This window comes from Calypte anna, chromosome 8 (genome assembly GCF_003957555.1).
Source record: "Calypte anna isolate BGI_N300 chromosome 8, bCalAnn1_v1.p, whole genome shotgun sequence".
In the NCBI taxonomy this organism is placed as follows: domain Eukaryota; kingdom Metazoa; phylum Chordata; class Aves; order Apodiformes; family Trochilidae; genus Calypte; species Calypte anna.
In genome coordinates, this window is record NC_044254.1 from 13780198 (window position 1) to 13801215 (window position 21018).

The 21018-nt window shown below is 36.0% G+C and overlaps 1 protein-coding gene across 3 annotated transcripts in view; it reads right to left on the reverse strand.

The window, feature by feature from the left end:
- The window catches only part of FNBP1L (formin binding protein 1 like), a 54087-nt gene that overhangs the window by 2217 nt on the left and 30852 nt on the right, over nt 1-21018 (reverse strand). For 2 of the 3 annotated variants that reach the window (XM_030455051.1, XM_030455052.1), the window contains exons 3-14: nt 18623-18676; nt 17262-17409; nt 16790-16852; nt 15080-15184; nt 14172-14300; nt 11975-12121; nt 11035-11238; nt 3544-3653; nt 2812-2944; nt 2263-2357; nt 1623-1771; nt 1097-1255 (exon numbers count right to left, since the gene is read on the reverse strand). In XM_030455051.1, the coding sequence (XP_030310911.1) occupies nt 1097-1255; nt 1623-1771; nt 2263-2357; nt 2812-2944; nt 3544-3653; nt 11035-11238; nt 11975-12121; nt 14172-14300; nt 15080-15184; nt 16790-16852; nt 17262-17409; nt 18623-18676 (1496 nt within the window). Of the gene's footprint in view, nt 1-2; nt 1256-1622; nt 1772-2262; nt 2358-2811; nt 2945-3543; nt 3654-5412; nt 5428-8590; nt 8750-11034; nt 11239-11974; nt 12122-14171; nt 14301-15079; nt 15185-16789; nt 16853-17261; nt 17410-18622; nt 18677-21018 lie in introns of those variants that run through there. The other variant, XM_030455053.1, reaches the window with a different exon arrangement.

The following is a 21018-nucleotide window of genomic DNA, read 5'->3' on the forward strand; positions in this document are numbered from 1 at the left end:
AGTCCAAGAGGAAAAAGAAAAGAACAAAGTTACTGAAGGCCTTTAGCAGACCGAGAAGCGTGCTCAGTTCTAAGGGGCCATTCTCAGTGGCTGCACATCAGCCTTGTACTTAATTCCACAAGCTCTCATTAGAAACACAAGCCACAGTTTTTATATTAGTTTTGTTGTTGTTGTTGTTGTTTGCTTTGTTGGGTTTTTTTTACTAGAAATCAAGTAGTGCAACAGTTTCCAGTCCTCAAGGATTGAACAGTGAGGGGAATTATAGCACATTTAAGACCTTGATTTCAATTTAAACTAAATTAATTCCAAGACTTAGCTTACGGGCATGAATTAAGACTATAAAATAATTCCTTTTTCAGGAGCTGACAGATGTTTCAGCAAGACATCAAAAGCATTACATGTGGTCTCTTTTTTTTCTGTTCATGGTACCTAGAGTTAAAACAATGAAGTTGTGTCCAATACACAACATTCTACATTACAGGTACTGAAAAGGAAGCAGAGAGGCAGGTCAGTGGACTTTATGTCCTTCTTAATTATAATGTTTTTTCCTGAGTACTTTTTGTTTAGCTTTCGGAATCAGAAAACATTTTCCTGTTTTAGAAGTGAAAGCTGCCAAATATTTTCTAAGGAAGGAAATTAATAATTTTCAGTAACTGAGTTCAGTTAGTTATTAGAGGAAAAAGCCCTCTCTTTTAAGCATGTAGTCTAAGTCATAAAAGTGGGAACAGTAAATCTTAGAGATCTTTAGAACTAAGTAATTTTTAAGTCCTCTATAAAAACCAAACTATTCTATAGAACAACCAGGAATCCTGGTATTTTTCAGTTTAACAGATGAATTGTATTTAGTGCTTTGTAAAGCAGGAGCACTAGATCAGTTAAGCAAGAGATATTGATCAAAATTACAGACCACTGTAAGATACAAAATGTAATGTGGTCATCTGTAAAACAAACAAAAGCAAACTCACATTGCAAACAACAGACCACTGCTGACATCTGATACTCTAATGCTTTCCATGAACCTGTGTAACTTACTATTTTCCCTGGGGAATGTACAGTGGAAAGCTGCCAGTTTACTGTTAGATATAGGTTACTGCACCTTTGCTGTTTTTCTCTAGCGTTACATCTATATATGATGTTGGCACATAGCCTTCCTCTCCATTATGTCTCCGAGCTCTTGTCCACCCATCTCCTTTGTCCTCCTCAATAATGTACAAAATTTCCCCCTCTTTCATTGCTAGAGTGCCTTCATTATGACCTGGGAAAAACAAAGAGGCAAAGAAGTCTCAGTGTTCAGACAATTCAATTTCAAGTCATCTTTTTCCAGATTACATATAAACAGGAAGAACCAAAAAAATCCATGCAAGAGAACATATGGTCAAACAGGCTTACAGACAAAAAACTGGTCCAATTTGTAAAGCTGAATATTTGCCAATAGCCATGTTAATATTTATCTTAAAACAGCACAATACTGCTTATGAATTAGAGTGGTTTATAAAATATTTCCACTGATCTTATAAGCAATTAGTTGCTCTAATAGTTAAATTGGATCTTCTACATGTCTTTCTGTATAAATAATCGATGCTTTATAGTCAAGGAATCATGGTGCACCCTGTTAACTTTACCATCAAATGGATATATTGCCTTGCAGTGTCCTATAGCTGGTAAGGGGTCATCATCTTCAAACTCATCATCAAACTCGTTGGGATGTGGGTGTTGCTGGGGGGGGCCTCGAACTTCCTGATTTGCATCATCCGTGTAACTCCCTTCAGGGCTAGAATGCAATGGTGGAGGGTAAGGACTCTCAAGAGTTCTTAGCTCCACAGCTCAGCACATGAATACATCACAGAGAGAGCAGACCATGGGTATCACTCTGGGAATGGCTGTTAGCAGTCCCTGGACTTACTGCTGGAGGTGATTTTCTGAAAATACTGATCTAAGTCACGGACTGAATTCTGTTGAATAAACGTACATAAATTTGACAGAACTTTCTCTTCAGAAAATGGAAAACTGGTGAGTCTTATGCAACAGAGTAATATAGCTTTAAAAGGCATTGCTGCCTCATGACTGGGCATTTCCATTAGGCTATTTTTTTGATACCATAATGACATGAAGCGACTTTTAGAATTCAGAACCAGTAAGATTTTCCTTTACGAGGACATAAACTTTCAGACAATAAGTAAAAACCATCACCTACTGTTAACTATCAAAGGGATGCACTGATTATATCACAAGACATAAAATCAGTAGAGACAGAATAGTGACCTCTCTCTGCCCTGTGTTACGAGGTGGTTGATATCACTGCTGTGCCGCCTGTCGCTTCTGGCTGCTACTTTGCCTTCAACTTCAGAGAGCCATGCCTTGGGGAAAAAAGACAAATATTGGTGTCAAAAAACCCCTTGATTTTAAGCCAACAAATACCATTTAACAAAGGCACTTAACTGCACACAGTTTACTTGTCAGTACATAGCCACAAAGAGACTGCATTCACATGTGCAGTCTCGTAATTACTTCACATGAATCAGGAACCTATCCCTCATGCTTACTCCATACTTGTCTTAAGTCAAGAAATAATTTTTAATCACATGAATTTCAGAATAAGCAATATAAGAAATTCTTCTCAACAGTTTCCATCTTTAATAATGTACACCCTTATTCTAGCTGGATGAACATACTTTAAAAAATGACCACCCCACAAAAAAATTGTATCAGGAGCCCTTTCTTAAGTCATTTTTCTAAGTGCTGTGTTTATAACCTGTAGGACAAACTACAATTTTACCACTCATATACATTTCCCCAATGAATTAGTCTAACCTCATTCTTGTGTATTTCCATCCGAAGACGGTCCATGTTGCTCATAGTCTCAGTTAATTTTGGTTGTAAACTGCTTGGATCACCCATCTGGGGATTCTTTTCATAAACATCCTTCATCTTTATGAGAGCATCTCTAAAAACATACAAAATCCAGAAATAGTTATAAAAATTTTAAGATGAATCAGTACTCATTCATTCAAGCTAAAATAATGTTTATGTGAATGAGATACTAAGCACAGACATAAGGAGCTACTGCTCCCCACACCACACCTAAATCAGTTTCCCATTCTGTCATCCCAGCACTTTGCCTTCCCCTTTCCTCTGTCATGCACAAGCACACATGGACTCCAACTTCTGACTCTATCTAGACTCAATACTGTTTCCCATATTGTTTGTAGTACACCACTTCCTAAATATTAATAACACCCTTCTCTTAATGCACTAAGTTGCAGCTCTCTTGCTCAATTGACCTACACATTCTTTTTAAATGCATGCTTTCAGATCCAGTGTTTGCTATGCGGCATTAGGATCAAATCAGGTACAACAGTAAAGCAGAAGGAAAGAATGGGAACAGAACCTGCATACATTAAATTATTTACTAAAAAGTGATTTGTAATAGTCTGGAGTAGTGCATTCTTTCCTGGCTCCTGAATACTTTTGTCTTAGGTAGAAGACTTCAACAGAAACACAGCACCATGACAAAACCAAAAAACAAACAAAAAAGGAACTCACTTTTGGTCTGTTTCCTTCTGTAGTTCTCTGTTAAGTTCATCAATTCTCTGTTGCAGTTTCTTGCGTCTTTGTTCTGGGGGGAGGTGGCTGAAATCCTCCAGTGCAGGGCCCTGCAAACAGAAACACCACTGACCAAGGAACAGGCAGAGGTCTGGCCAGCGACATCCACACACAGACAGTGTTCACTGGAAGCAGCATGGACCTTCTTAAACACTCTACTTGACCCACAGCTGTATAAAAGACCACAACAGAATAAGTGCATGTTCTTGCTGCCAGCTCAGAGTAATTTAAGGTTCTTTCTGCCTTCTGTAACAGTTGGCAGTTTTCTGAAAAGCTGAGCCATGCACCTCCTACTACATCGACTGCACTTAAAGAAGTGGATGGCTTGAATGTGAATGGCCTGAAGTGGCACCAGGGGAGGTTTAGACTAGCTATTAAGAAGAAAATCTTTACTGAGAGATTACAGTACAACAGGCTGCCCAGGGAGGTGGCCAAGTCACCATCCCTGGAGGTATTTAAAAAGCATCTAAAAGTAACTCATAGAGCACATAAAAAGCCATTATAACATCAACATTTTTACTTAAATATGTTAGTCTGGATCAAAGCTTGCTCAAATAGTCCAAGCCACCTTTTCAATCATAAAAAATAATGTTTAAGGGAGGGAAAAAAATCTTCTACTCGCCAAACTTTTTAAAAAAAAATTTTAAGAAGTACTTCAGAATAAAAACTTAAGAGCCTGAAAAGGTTTGACTGCAAATTTGTGCCAAGATTATACATGGTAGGGAAGGCCTTGAGAGTGAAAAATTTTGCTGTGAAAACTCTTAACAGCAGTGAACAGACTCTAACAGAAAGTTACATTACATTCTGTGTGTCCTAGATGCCCAGGAAAGTTGCTTTTAGCACAGAAAACCCACTTGCCATTGCAGTAACCCCCCCACGGAGGCAAACCAAACTCGACAACATTTCTTTTGTACAGAAGAAATGTGACAGAAACTTGACTGTTGAGATTCTGACATAAGCAATCTTAAGTTCTGCTGCTAAGTTTCTAAACCCCTTCTCAAGATCTTCCTGCTCCTCAGTTTCTTGGTTCTTTTGCACTTGCTATCATGATCTTACTGCTTTTTAAGAAGATAATACAAGACACCATAAAAGGAGGGAAGTCAAGATATGATCTTTCCAAAATAAAGCAGGAGTGTTTCTTTTTGGAGGAAAAAAAAATAATTACAATCCTTTCAGGTGCTTTTACACTCTACAAAGGAATAAAAGGATAATCACATCCTCTCACATCCTCTCTATCAGTTTTCTTTATATGTCACTTAAAACCAGACTATGCTACAGCATTAATCAGAAGAACAGAGGTATTTTTGTGAAATTTTACTGATTTACTGTGCAAAACAACAGCAGTGATTAAGGAATGGTTTCCATTGCATGTAACAGTTTTCTAGTATTCCTAAAGCATAAAGATAATCTTTCCCTGCTATTTTCTTGTTAAATTCAAAAAAGTGCATTTTGCAGTATTCACTGTTTCTCCTTTACACAAGTTTTGTAATTTTTTTCATATACTTCTTTGATGCTGCTAAAACAATTTCCCTGGTAATGAGAAATTACCAAGTATTCTCATCATGACCAACTCATGAATGCTGGGACTAGTCCTAAAATTCAAAAATCCCAGAATCAGTTGCAACCCGATCACAAGTCTAATTATCTTACATTAAGCATGGATGATTAGGAAGAGTGTACATGGGTAGAAAATCTGAAGATGTATTTCAGCACCTGACTTAAAGCAGTTCTGATATGGGAACACTTTCAAAGATCACTTTCATGCTATATTAGCAGAGGTACAGCAGAGAGATCAGCACACAGGCTTACCATCTTCACCGACCACTGCACAGTTCATTTGAAAACAGAAAGAAACGGGTAATTATTTACATGCAATACTGAGTTACAAAAATTATTAATGCCTAAAACTTTATCTTTAAAATATTACTTAAGGATTAAAATTTTAATTTATAAAAAAATCACTTTACTATGTGCACAAGAATAGCAAACTACAATAACCAGAAATGCACTTCTGCTTTAAGAATTACTGATTTTAAAATTACTAGGTGACAATGTGTCGTTTAACTTCCCAAATTCAATACACAAATTCATTAAATTACTTTTGAAGTGTCAGCATTTTGAGTAATATGCTGAGGAACTTGTATTGCAGGAGAAGAAACAAACACACAGCCAACACTGCACACAAAATCAGAAGTTGATGATGAGGAGGGACTGGTCAGCCATATGCAAATCATTTGTTAATTACAGCTAACAAAGCACTGCCATCACTTTTACAAACCTAATTTGTACACAACTGTGATTTATTATCACAGTAGAACTGCAAGAAACAAAGATCTTTTTCAAGATGAGAAGTGTGAAATTTTACTCTCAGATAATAGCATTTGGATCACTGCTGCTGTCCTAGAAATGCTTTAATCCAGGTAAAATTAAAAGGCATTCAAAAAGTAAAGACTTAATCTGTGGAGGAATCAAATAAAACGAGATGCCAGGTGCTGTTTCTCAGGTTTAGCATTCACAGCATTTTGAAGATCTACCATGTTTTCAATGACTTTGGCCAATGCTTTCCAGAAAGACACCAAACAGCTTAGAAGATGCACATCTCCCTCATCGTTTATGACCCTCAGCAATTGTTAAGGCAGTTCACACACACACACACACACACACACACACACACAGTTCTAGCCATGAGAAAAGCACCTTCATAAATAATACTTCTGTAGAAACCTTAATAAAGTGAAGATTTAAAATGGCTACAGAATAAACTACTTTGGTAAGAGTTCTACAAGACAACAAGTGAAGTTTATGTATTGCTGTTGACATTGCATCTGTTTAGGTACCCAGTGGGACTGAGCAAAGACCCCTCATTAGCACTCTCTGGAAATGTTAAGATTTCCATGGACAGTAAGCAGCAGGTAACAGCAGCACTAACAAAGCAAATTAGGCTTGCTTACACTTGAAAGACTTTTTCAGTAACCTGTTCTACAGCTCCTGTGCTGCTTTCAGTGTACATCAAGGACAGGAAAATGCAGTGCACACAGCACAGAATGAGGGCAGTCTGATCTTGTGATTGCCAGTGCCCTGAGTGCTTACTGTATGCAGCATGCTTGCTGTCTGGTGTATGACAACTCATGAATGCAGAAGCAAACTGAATACCATTTGGCAGTCCTGCATGTCAGTACCACTTGGACATCATTTTCCAGGGACAAAAATGTGAAAACAGCATCATGTAGTTGCAACTATTGAATCAAGATGTATTATAAAGGTAAGACTTATCAGTGAGTTTAAAAATTATTAGAATTTCAGTATATATTTAAATTGAAAAGGCACTCAATATGAAAAGGCTAGTGTAACGTCTGTTAAAATGCTTGCAAAGCCATTTCACAATACATAAAAATCAAATCTTTTATTTAGATATCAGTTACTTGTTACTGTGGGATATTTGGATTAATTCTGATTTGTAGGATACTAGTGATCCTTGCTGATTTTAGGGAATACTCTTCTATATTAAATTCATCCAGTTGTGCAACATGAACAATTAATTGAAAAAAATTTTAAATTACATAAAAATATGGCTCGTTTTCTATTAGCATTCTGTAGTTCTTAGAATCTTTGCCTTCAGTATGAGGTTCTAGAAGTACTTAAAGTACAAGCTGCTGATTTGTGACCTAGAAATTGATATATTTACTGATTAACACAAGAGTTCTAATCAAGACCTGTGCCATCTCAACAATTACCTAATCCAGTTAGTTCCTCAGTGAGTACTAAATTAGTACTATCTTCAGGACCAAAACAAATAATGATATGAGTGACTCAGAATAGAAAAACATGCACCATCCTCCAGACATACATAAAGGCCACAAGAATTAGAAAAAAAATAGTACAGTGGTGGTAGAAAGGGTATTTCTAAGATAACTGTGAGTCACAGATACAAAGGTGCCACAACATGACTTAAAATAAGTTCTAAGTGTAACTCATCAGAACTTTACTGCAATACAACACAATACAAATACTTTCACCTCCACATTATGTCAACAGTAGTCAGACATTCTTGATGCATGAGACAGCAAGTCAATATTGTTTCCAAATACCAGAAACTAAATGAATTATATATAATGATAATTGCTTCTAATTATCCCATTATTTGGATAAATAAATATCATACAGTGTACATGAACTGGACAGACTATGGTTCACTGAAATAAATGTAGTGGCACTTTCCTGTTACCACCAGTGCTACAAATATTCCTAGGAAACCACTAAACATTTCCCTTTTACTGTCTCCCAAACCAATTCTATTTGCAGAATATGCCACTATAAGTTAGTTAATGAATTGCTGGATCTCAGAAGGTGGCATTTGGTTGTAATTTTTCAATAATTTTACCCCAAAGAACCCTGGACAAGCACGAACAATTTCTTAATCAGAAAATGCACTAAAATTGTAATGTTTCAAATATCAGCATTTCAAAATCTGCAAGAACCATGTGCTATAGCATTTGTTGTACAAAAGAAAGAAAATTTCTCCCTTGTTAAGTGTCTCATCATCAACCACTATCATTTCAACTGAAAGTCACCAAATAAGACATTTGATTCATCAGATTTTTTTTGTGGTGGTTGGTTACCCAATGATTAATTACTGCAAAAATAGGTTACATGATGGTAGGAAAACATTTGTGAATGTGAACAAGAATGAAGTAAGGTATCAAACACATGCTGAGCACCCTCTTTATAACACCTTTCTTTTAGGCACAAGTATTTGGAATCTGATATAGAGTATATGTATATTATCTTCAACCTGTTGGTAACTTCTGTATAATATGAAGCAAAGTATCCTAACAGTATATATATATACACATACATATATATACAGCTGAAGTGTTACTTCTAACAAAGTAAGCCTTATAATGAGGGTGAAAAGCACTAGAAAAAGCCACATCACAAACACACTGTTCATAGCCCATCATGCATTTCAACTTATTATCAAACTTACCCCTCTTTTGAGGCTTCTGAAAGAAGGAATTCTGGGCTTCCCTGTTTTTATGTCACTCATGCAATAATGCACTGGTTCAATGGAGAATATGGGATACTGGGAGCCATTAGGAGTACTGCATGTGTATAAACTAGTAGGGGTTAGGGGTGGGGATTGTGGCTAATGTGGAAATAAAGAAAGCAATAAATAAGCCAAAAGTTCAAAGTGATTTTAAAATGAAAATTCTGTCTTACAAAAATAAAATTTCCATCCAACACAGAAACATCTTGTAACATTCCAGACAAATTTACACTAAAACTGTATGGGTTTTAAAAGGTTTCTGTCATGAATTAATCTTCAGAGTTACAGGTTGGTGCAAAGAATGAAGAACTACTCAAAAAAGCTTTAAATTGAACAAGCTTCCACAAGATTCTAAACAAGATCCCGAAGTTGCCTACTTTTTTCTTAAAAGAGGAAGCTCTGCTCTTCCCAACTTTCATTACAGCCATTCTGGAAGCTCCTACATTTCTTGCTCACTGTTTCTTCCTACTTTTTGATACACTTTGCTATGTGTAGGTAAACTGAAATATTAGCTACACAGAATGACTTAACCAGAAAGTGCACTCAATCTCTGTAGTGAAGCTGGACTGACGCAATGGCTGCATGGGGTATTCTTAGTATCATCACAAGAACTTCCTCCACTTTCTCCCCTTTTTTCAAATTGCTTCTCTCATTTCCTATCTCTCATACCTCTGCTGCTTTTTTTCCCCATTTTATTTTTTTGTACTGTTTGCTCTGATGCACAACACATTCCCTTTCCAAAAGACTTACGCCATTGGTAACATCAAAAATAGGTAAATGCATTCTCTAGAAAGATCAGCCACAGTTTCAGCTAAACGGAGGCCCAAGGCCACCTCAGCTACAATAAATGAACATGTTTTTATATGTTACAATTTAATGCTAACTTATTAAACTGGTTATTATCTGGAGCTAAATATATATCTCCTAACAAGTATTTTGCTCCCAGGTGCTTTGTAGTGTGCCCCTCCATCTTCCCCCAAAACGAGTGAAATAAAGGGAAAATCTTCATTTCCCTCAGGTCCTTAAGGAAGAGATGCATGCAACATGTACCTGTGTGTGTACTGTGATTCCATAGAGGAACTGGTGAAGCTGACTTGGAATGCTACATGAGAAGTGAATGAACTGGGGAGAAGAAGGAGTAGGGAAAGTCCTGCCAGCTTTCTTCAGCTGTTATCATACTAAAGAATTTCTTATAGCTACAGTAAATTCCAAGGTCAAGACCAAAAATCAATGCAGATTTTTATAACCTCCCTGTCCAAAATTCTTGGAAAGATGTCTTGTTGTCACACTTTAATTATGAATAGCCAGAATCTCACCCACCTCTGCAGCCAAATGCAATAAATATGTTAATGCATCAATCATAAATTATACTGCATGAAAAGTAAACAATGAGTATTCATTTTAACACACAGCTGCAGTTACATGACATACTGAGGAGGGAATAAAGAATCAGTTCTAGACTTTCTCTCTGTACAGATCTGCTTTCTTGGAATAGTACCAAGTAGGAAATAAATCCTACCACTAAGAAGCTCTAAGAATAGTTTCCTGTGATAGACAGCAGAAACTGATTTGAAGCATTACAATAACCTCCCAGAAATTTGTGGGAACCATCAAAATTACTCACTGGTACACTACAATACTAAATAAAGACCAAGCATAAAATTTAAATATGCATATGCTTCATTAATCATTTACATAACTACTACATGTACTGATAATCTTTTTGTTGATCAATGAGTGCACCTTGCACAAAAAGTGTTAATTGAATCTCATGTAATAACACAAGAAAGGAACAGTTTCTCTGCTATTTTTTCTTGAGCATAGGAATATTTTTATGTTTTGTATTAATAGTTCTTTTGGGCATTCACCTGTATGTTTTATCAATGAGCTTTAATATTTTTCTTTAATGAAACGTAAATGTTATCAGCCAAACCTCAGAAGTTTTCAAAACTAGCCACAGGTACAATAACCTATGCAACACTTCTACATATAAACATCTGCAAGACCTGCTTTTAGTAGTATAAAAAGAAGTCTGAAAACTGCCCAATTCAAAAGCTTTACTTCCCTCCCCTTAACACCTTTTCTATGCAATTCCAGAAAGTCGCTATGGAAACTTAGAAATGTGGCAGAAACAGGAAGCTACTTTTATCAAATAACTATTCAAAACACTCCCAGGCACAAAGCAATAGAAGTAGAAAACTTTCCCTGGTGAGAATTTGATTTTTAAATATCCAACACTACCCAAACCTTCAGATCTCCCTACACATTCTTTAAAAAGAGTGGCAGGCAAAATGAAGGTTAATTTAAAATAAATTAATTGCTGCTTCCATGCACTCTAGATTTTCACATTATAGTTTTCTAAATAGTAATTTCTTAATTGTTACCTTTGGTTTCTTTCCAAACAGCCACAGCTTTCCTTTAGCCTTGCCCACTGTAGTTTTTGAATCAATTCTCATTCCTTCTTGCTTTGGTGTACTGATAGTTCCATCAGAGATAGTTCTGTAAATATTCTGACTGTAATCTTCAAATGGAAAATCTCCAGGAGGTTCAAAACCAGATTTGAAGCAATCTATGACTAGCTGAGAGTCCTAAAAAGAGGATATTAAGGAGTTTAAAAAGCAAAACCATCAAGAACTGACACAAGAAGAACCTGGAGACAACGTTTTCCCTTCATCAGAGCTGTGGCAATGGGAAAGTGAGAGAAGGGTCAAAATGCCTCTCAAGTGAAGATAATTTATGTGCTTGCTTATCAGCACTGTTACCATGAGTGTAAATCAAAGAATGCCCTCCCCATCTTGAATCCAGCAAACTATTACTATTAAAAAGAAGGGCAAACTATTACTCCCACCCCTTCTAAACCTTCAACATTAGCACTGAAATGAAGGTAATGCCAAAAAACAAGACGCATTAATGAATCATAGGGAAGAAGGAGCAAGCAGAAGTACCAGTAACTGCAGTCAAAGAGGACCAGAGAACAATACTTTAACTGAACACCATTTGTAACATTTACTGCTACACAATGGAGAATACCAACCTTTTTGATAATCTAGGAGGGTTCAGGATAACCAAAACAATGTGTCCAACACATACAGTAAGAAAGTGTCAAAGGTCTTCAGATCACAAGAAAGCAATAAAAAAGGAGGAGAATAGAAAATGAAAGTGGAAGTGACCGGTTAGGCTTAAACTGGACTCACAACACTTTTCAAGCAAACATTTGACATCAGAAAGATAAACATACAGCTTTATCTGTCTTTCCCCTCTCCATAGCTTCCGTATCAGTGAAACTGATCATACACATTTAACAAGTTGCTCAATTCTACTTACCCTATGTTCATCAACAGATTTTGCTGCAAGGATCATCCCCTCTAAACATTTAGAGATAATGGGAATAACCTTGCGTTCAGAGTCAGCAAAGCCTTTGTAACATTCACTCAGTTTGATGGTTCTTCTTTCATCCATTTCTTGAAGTTGCTGCAAATACAAAGCAAGATAAAATAAAGCTTTTATTTGCAGATTTTTTCCCCAGTCTTGGTACATGCAGTTACTGTGGTCAACATAGCATAGGACAGAAATGCTGGGCTTTCCCAGTATTTGTATTTTATTAACAAAACAGAGCCTAATTAAGTAAAAAAATCAAGTCCTTTCAGACATAGACTTAACATGCCTAGAACAGTATGTGCTGATACCCTTTGATTTTTAAAAATTAAGTACTGCACTTCTTTTCCTTAATTTTTTTTAAAGTATGTATACAGTGTCTACAGCCACATATTTAGTTTAAAATATTTGTTTCATGCAAAAATGAAAACTACAGTAAAGAAATTCTACTATAGAATTCTACTAGAATTTATACATCTGCTTCCTCTCCTACTTCCAAATAATTTCTGTCTGGTGATATTTCTATCTTTTATTTGTATACTTACCAATAAATACCAATGCTTAATAAAATTAGGAAAAAAAAGAAATATTAAATTATATTTCCTTCAGAACTGTGATAAAAAATAAAGAATACCATTACATAAGATTTTTAATAAAAATCTACTGGAAGACAAGAAAAAGAATAAATTAAAGATTAACACTATTAAGATAATAGCTCTGGACCTTTCACTTAGTTGAAGGTGGAAACAAAACCAAAAGAAATCAAAAAGCAGCACTACAAACTTCAAGAGGTTATTAAAAAATGGCATAAGAAGCTGCATCTTCTCTGTATCTACTCTAACAAAGGGAGATGTCTCAAACAGTATCCAGCTTCATCTCCCTGAAATAAAGCAAAAACCTAGTCATGCTAAATCCCTCTCCCTATGTCTTCCCAGAGAATGTTACCAAACACTTGAAATAATAAAAATGTAGTCCCCAAAGAAAGCAGGACTAAACCTTTCTGCTCCTACTGAACTGCTCTTACTGTGTTCAAAAAACACAGGCAATATCTTAAAATGATAACACATTTTCACCCTAGAGAAATAAAGGCAATAAACTAAAACTCTGATCCATGCTACAAAGATGATTGAACTGTTTCTTCTGGGAGCTGACTGAAATTCCTCCACCAGTGTGCTGGTGTCAGATGTACTGTAGAGCTGCTTTACAGATAAAATATTAGAAAAAATTCTAATAAGCCAAGGCAATTTTCTCCTTTGAATCCTAGACCTTCTACTATAGAAGTTTAAAAGTATGAACTCCCTTGTGCTTCTGGAAAACATCGAAGCATTCTTAAGTTGGCACAGCTCCAAAAGTCAGCATTTTTACTTTACATTTCCTCAGTCTGTGTCTCACAATCAGTTTCTACAGTCACAGTATTCTCCCAAATGGCTGAACATCCAATGCCAATGCACTTCTGAACTCCCCCTTACCTAATGCCCCCCAAATACTTTACTTGATTTGCAAAGTCCTTCTGGTTTTGAAAGCATCTTAAAAGAAGTTTTTAGTAGTTACATGAAGCCCTAGAGAAATCCCTTTTTTAGATGCAAAGTATGGCTCTAATTTGACCTTAAACTTATTTTATTAATATAGAGTCCTGTGGATCACTGGTAATACTGATGAAGCAATGACCAGCTAGGACACACACACACACCACAAGGCAAAATAATTCAATCTCCACACCCACTGTCTATCTGTACAGGAGATACATTAAGCCAACTGGTCACTATTAGCTGTATGCTTTTCTTCATCTTTCCCAGACTCAAAACATTCATGCACACAAATACCAAGATAACAATTGATAAAACCTGATTAGAATGATTGTTTTATATGTCTACTCTCATCCAGATGTCTTAATTGTTTATTTTGCCATACCTCTTCAGAAAAGCTTAAAAGTCCATAAAATCTTCCTGGAGAATGCAACAGAATATTTTCAATAGAAGTCTAAGCATAAATACTGTCAGCAGTCTCATGACAAAACACAGGTTGTACCAAGTTTATGCTAATTTATTGATAGAAGTATCCACCAATATGAAAATAGTATTAAATTAAAAAACCTATTTCTTCCTTAAAAGAATATCAGGCATACTTTCTCTGTTAATTATTTTACCTTATAAATCTGAGGAATGACAATGTAGTAGTGTTTGTGCTGTTCCCCATTAAAATTCTGTAGTTGTGCAGCATATTCATTTTTGTTTTCATCAGCCATATGGGTGCGCAGGTTTAACTGTTGCTTAGCCTAGCAGGAAAGTGTTATCAGTTCAAACATGTCTTGTGCTTTTAAATAACATAAAGCATTTTTTAAAATTTATTTTACCAACTACATAAAAACACTCTTCACAAATCATCAGAACTGACATCCTTAGAATTGAAATATAAAGAACATAAGACTCTGTATATACTGAGAGCCTACAGGCCTAATTTTTCCTAAAAAGCAACAGGACAAGAGAAAAAGGTCTGGATTTCAGCCAGGGAAAGTTTAGGCTGGGTATTAGAAGAAACTTCTTCACTGAAAGGGTAATTTAACACTGGAATAGGCTGCCCTGGAAGGTAGTATCTCCAGCATCCCTGCAGATATTTAAAAAACATGTAAATGTGGTGCTTAGGAACATGGTTTAGCATTGGCTTTGCTGAAGTTAGGTTAATGGTTGGACTCAGTGATCATAAAGGTCTTTTCCAACCAGAACAATTCTGTGATTCTATAATATACAGAGTGCAAAGATAATTTTAGTTCCTTTAGCACTGTCACTTAAACGCATAACCTAAAAAACAGAGAAGTGACTGAACATATACAATGAAAGACACCAAATACCAGTAAGCTTGCCTGTTTAAGGCAACAGCATGATCTCCAGACTCTTTACTGTCTTAAATTTTACTGTAACTTTGATTTTGCACATAATAAGAAAGTATAATTTACACACACTTTTATTCCCATTTTTATTTTGTTCCAGTACTGAGGGTAAACATGCAAATAAAATATATCTTCAAGAGTAAAGAAATAAGTGGCACCACTCTTACCTTCTCAACATCAGCCTTTGTCGCATTAGTATCATTGTCCAGTCTTTCATAGCTTTGCTGTGCCTTCTCTGCCTCTCTGCATTCTCTCTCAAATTTCTTTTTACTCTACAAAAGCCACAAACTTACTGATTCAACAGCCAGTATCCCCTCTTGGTTTTGTACAGTAATTATGAATTCCAAATATCAAAGCTTCCATTAAAACACATTAGATTCACTAAGTACCCAGAAGTAAAATCACTACTGTCACAGCAACCAAGTCTCAAAAGTTTTTCTATCTGTAACTTTTTTCTTGGAAGTACCAGCAGGGAAACAACTATAATTATTCTATGAAATATCAGAAAATTAGGATACAAAATTGCCTATTATAAAGATCCACAGTTAATTACAAACAGACTTCTAGCCTGACTTCAATAACCTAAGTAAAAGTAAGGGGTAAGAACGTAAACCTGTACAAGAAAAATTTTCAAGGACCCTCCACCAGTGGTCAATTGTAATTGAATAAATTCAACTAAATTGTTTTAAGGTAGTCTGAAAGATTTATCTGCACTACAAGATCTCAGCATAAGCATCCATTATCATGGACATTCACATCAAGTGGTGTAGCTGTAAGCAGCACAGTGTACACACAGACACACACTCAGACACACACACACTCAGACACACACACACACTCAGACACACACACACACTCAGACACACACACACACTCAGACACACACCAGTATTCAGTGTACTCGACATTCCAATGTGTCTGGCTGCTGTCAAGACAACTGCTGTAGGAAAACCTGCTGAAGCTCAAGAAGTTAGTACCTCTAGAGATAAACTGGCAACAGAGACTGAGTAAGCACTGCTCTCCTGCTTCATATTGAAATCAAGCAATTGAGGTTAATGTGTCTCTTGAAAATACTGGCTTTGCACTCTAGTAAATACAGTGTATGCAACACAACTGGTTGTTTGAGGTGAACTCTGGGAATGAACTTAGTGAGGGTGACAGCATCTAAAACGACTGCATCTGCTTCCACTCTGATCCTCTGACCATGAATTAAATTCTTTGACATGACACTGGAGCAAGACATTGCTTATGTAGGTCCAGAAAAAAACAAATATTCACCTCTCTGGTATTGCTTCACAGTAATCTGGATCAAAGAATAGATTTCGAAGACACAAAGCCAGGATATCAAAATGCATTTGAACACACCTGGTTAAATTTTATATTTTCTAATCATTATAAGCATATCACTCAAGAAAAAGGAGCTTATTATCTGTTCTAAAGAAATTAACTTCTGTACTTCTCTGTTAAAAAGTAATTCTGCCTCCTGGAAGTATGAACATCTACAGTGGTATTGAGTAGACCTCATGTAACAAGCCTTCAAACTCAAATCAAACACAGTGACCAAAGACTTCATCTTCATATAAATAAATGGTCATTATTAAGTACTCTATAAACAAGAAGCAACCAAAGAAGTCTGTACTCATGTTAAAAACGTGTTCCTTTATGCCAGATAAAAGCCAAGGCTTCACTCAAACATACTCATAAAAGATGTTTACAGGAGAATTTTTTTTAACAGGGAACTATACATACATTGAAAAGTATTTTGGATGTCACTACATGTGATTTGGACTTTCAGTAGCACAACTAAACATTGATGTCTAAGCAAGATGTCAACAGATTGTATATTATTAAGTTCGATAGAAAACCCAAAAACTCACATTATCCATCTGTTTCCAGCACATGTCCAGATACTGCTGAGCCTTTCGCCCTTCCTGAAGATGCTAAAAACACCACAAATAAGTTTCATTTACGTATCTTTTTAATACTGCCACTATTAGTTAGTCCCTTCTCTAGTTGACACACCATGATGTGCAGGATCTCCAACAAGTTACAAGTACTCTTTGGAAGATTACTAATCATATGAGCAGTATGACAGACTACAATCACACAAGCAAGAAAGTTAAGCACTTTGGTAGATACTAGTACTATCTACCAAGATCTCAACTTTTAGGTTTAATAACTGTAGTAAATCAGTACACAAAAAACCAGAGTAACTTTAAATATGTTTCATAAATGTACCACAAAGCCATTTAGTGCCAATTTCATTACACTGGCTAAACAAATACAACAAATCATTAAAAGACAAATCCATTTTTGTCACCTATTATCAAATCAAAACATAGAAATTACCATTTTTCTCTCAGTTTTTAGATCATGAGAATATCTCATCAATTCTCCGTATACTCTGTGCCCCATTTCTTCTGCAACTACTTCACGTTGTCCTGCATAGTCATTTAACTCGTTAAGGATGTTAAAAAAGGCAATACACGAAGTAAACCTGACAGGAAGCACACACACACAAACAAACACATACAAAAAATGAGACAGGTTTTTAATTGGACTTCATTTTGGTATTAACTGTATTCCTGGTTAAATAAACACAAATTCACACATATTTTTACAATATTCCTTATATTAATGCTAATTGGATTATAGCAGAAATACAAGTTGGGAAAGCCTACATTAGGCCTAGCACGTACTGCACGTCTCTTCAAACACATTTTATAAGAACACGGATTTTTGTGGATGGAAAAGTAAGAAGAGTAATACTACCTGGAAAGCCCTGAAGTATAGAGGTATCTCCTAAGCTGCCAACTGAGAGGCCTGTGCCTGGGAATGGATACATACGTCCCTAGGCTTGGAGGCTGAACTTGCTGCAGAGATGATGTGCTTGGTAGTCTTGAGGGTGGAACATGCCAATCATACCACTCATATGCATCCCGATGGATGATCTACACAACAGGTTTGCTATCAGCTCTGGAGACAGCTGCCTGTTTGCCTGCCCACCTCTTGGTGGTGGTGCCACTATGGCTGGCACTAAAAAGGGGGGAAGAGGAGGGGCAAAGGGTAGAAAGTGTGTGTGGAAGGGAGGAAAGAAAAAAAAAAACAGGCACCACATTAAAAAATACATCTTTCTCTTCTTTAACTGTGGAATACTGCCATCTCCATTGGCTTGGCTCGGGGGAATTCAAATGCTACCCTAGTGCTAGAAATCCCATTCCCCGCTCTCCAGGATCTTTAAATGGTTGAACCAGCTAGAGGAAATCCTAGTGTGAATTCTCAGGCACAATGTGCTCAGCACGTGCTATGGCTGCATACTGAAACTTGCCCACTTCCTTTCCTTCATAAGAATTATTCCTAAGGAAATAAAAACATTGTGTTTTTCTAAGTAAATTTTAAAATGGCTATGGACATGGACAGTAAAATAAGCATCTCTTTGATAGTCATAAAGCTGTTTAGCACAAATTGCTCCTCCACAGTTTGACATTCACTAATTTTGTATCCAGAGTCAAAGCAAGTCAACCATCTAAGAACTGTTCTTGCTAAATACTAATAAGCAAACTCAGGTTTCATGCTTAAGAATTACAGTGGAGGTGTAAGAAGCCAAGCAGAATTCTTTTGCTTTCTACAGAAAAAAAAATCCATAAAAAGATAAGAGTAAATGGTAGTCCTCATTTCCTAGACATAGAACTTGAAATGCACATTTTTACCTGGGTTCCTCATCTTTGGTCGAACGTTTAGGACAGTACTTCTTAACCAGATTTCTGTTAAGGAAGGGGGAAAAAAAAAGCTATTTTAGAGTCTCTTTTGAGAAAACACACACATATATATAACTATATGAGCAAACTATTTCTATTTAGACATGAAGGAACAAATCTACACAGAGGGTGTCATCTTATAAGACTCTTTTAGATAACACAAGGCAGAAAATGTCTGCATTTTCAAAGCTTTATGACACTTCGACCTACAACAATCTATTTGTAAGTATTTTAAAACCTCTACTGCACAGTGACTGGACATAAAATAATGAGTTCCTTATTTAACATCCTTTTCATACATACAAAATAAGCTAGCAGACAAGAAAAACAAAATGTATCATCACTGTGCAACATACAGATAGCTCACACTGGATGCTATAGCCATGAACACTCCATGCCCAAATTAAGCTTTGATTGTACTTTCAGGATGAAGGTTTTAAGCACAGCAACTTCAGAATTTTCAGTGAGGGTATTTTCAGAACAGAAGCAGCAACATCTCTTTTCAGGAAAGATGATACATATTATTGTTCTACCACCAGTGCTGAAAATAGCAAGTTTGATGATCCACGGGACCAGCACTTCACACAGTATTACAGTCTGATTACACTGATATAAACTGATTTGCTTATCACCTTAACATACAAAACACATCACCTATTCTACCACAGAGCATAAATAGCACAGGCATACACTGCTTATACAAACAACCACAAAATATTTAAAATGTAAATTATTGCTACAAATATCCCAAGTCCTGTGATGAACATGAAATAAAGCCATACAATTTCACAGACAGGAAAGATAAGGAGAGAATTCCCAGTAATTATTTTTTTTTCCAAATTATCTTCCTGTACATCAACCTTTATTTTAACCTTGAGTGCATTTTTTCCCCGCATAGGGAACAAAACTATTTTACACATGCACACAAAGAAGAAATTAAGTATAAAACAAAGCAAACCTAGCAGAGCTCCTTTATCAGTCGTCTTAGAATTGGTCTCTGGATATAATTCTTCCATCTGTTCAGTAGTATTTGAGACAACTGGTCATTGACTTCTCAGACTAAATATAGCCCAAAACAGTTTCCCCAAAAGCAGCAAAGAAGTGGAATAAATAAAGCAATCTACACCCCCAATGCTACAGAAAAAAAAAGGAGAGAAGAAGTAAGAGAAACAAAATCTTACATGCATGGTTTGTATCTCATTCCCGAAGTTCATAACTTTGGTTGCTACAAACTACCTAACCATTAAAACAAGGGTGTTAATTCTGCTTTCATCTAAAATAACACTGTGCAGTTTCTCAAATAGATTTAATTGGAAGTCATATTATACCTACAGTACAAAAGTTCAAGTAGTGAGATTATGTTCAGTCATGAAGTATATACCAAAATATGAGCAGGGAGTCAGTGTGGAAATAGCAAGCTTATACCCTTTGTCTCTTTCCACACTCTCAGAGACTACAACCAGAAAGAACCAACCATGATAAAATAGCCCTTTTCACATCAGTATGTACTAAGAAACAAAATACTCTCTGACTTCATAAAAAGTATCTACAAATTTTTTTGAAATTTCTCACTGAAGATAAAACAAAAACAAACAAAAAAAATCACTTTTTGCTCTCACCAGAACACACCACCTCTGGTAACATCCTACTGGGTAGGGATTAAGCACTGACATCTTCACAGGAAAATGCATAAAAAGAATAAAAAGCATAATCTTTGCTAAGTAACTTTCCTATGTTTCATTTTCCTTCTGTTTCTGCTTTGTTCCTCAGTGATCATTAACGAATGGGAAACTCCTAAAATTCACCTTATTATTCAGAAGGTGAAATGCATACCAAGCAGACGATGCTGTAGAGCTAAGCAACAACACATGAGCCTTTCCAAGGGAAGATTTTCAAAGGTATTAAAAATGAGAAAAGAAATCACTTACTAAACAACATACAGTTTGAAGTGGCAGAAAAAAGGATACTAAATACAGATTATTTACTAGCATGCCGATTTCTGTTCTGATTTCAGTTTTAGTGCAACTGTTTATTGTTTCTAGGAAGACAAAAATATTATACATAAAAATTTCTCCTCATAAAATTAAGTTTTATCTGCCAATCTTGTCTACCTTAGGATCACAGGAACATACAGTTTTGAGACACTGTCTAATTAGGATTTAAGGTTCAATAATGGCACGAGATACAATAACCACAGTCAGTAAATATGACGTGACAAGAAAATGCATGGAGAATTTAAAGGTCAAAGAAAAATCTAGTGTTCATGTGAACAATGAAGAATAAGTGGCTTTTCCAAGAAATTAAAATCAACAATTTGAAAAAATAGAGAAATTAGATTTAAAACTTTG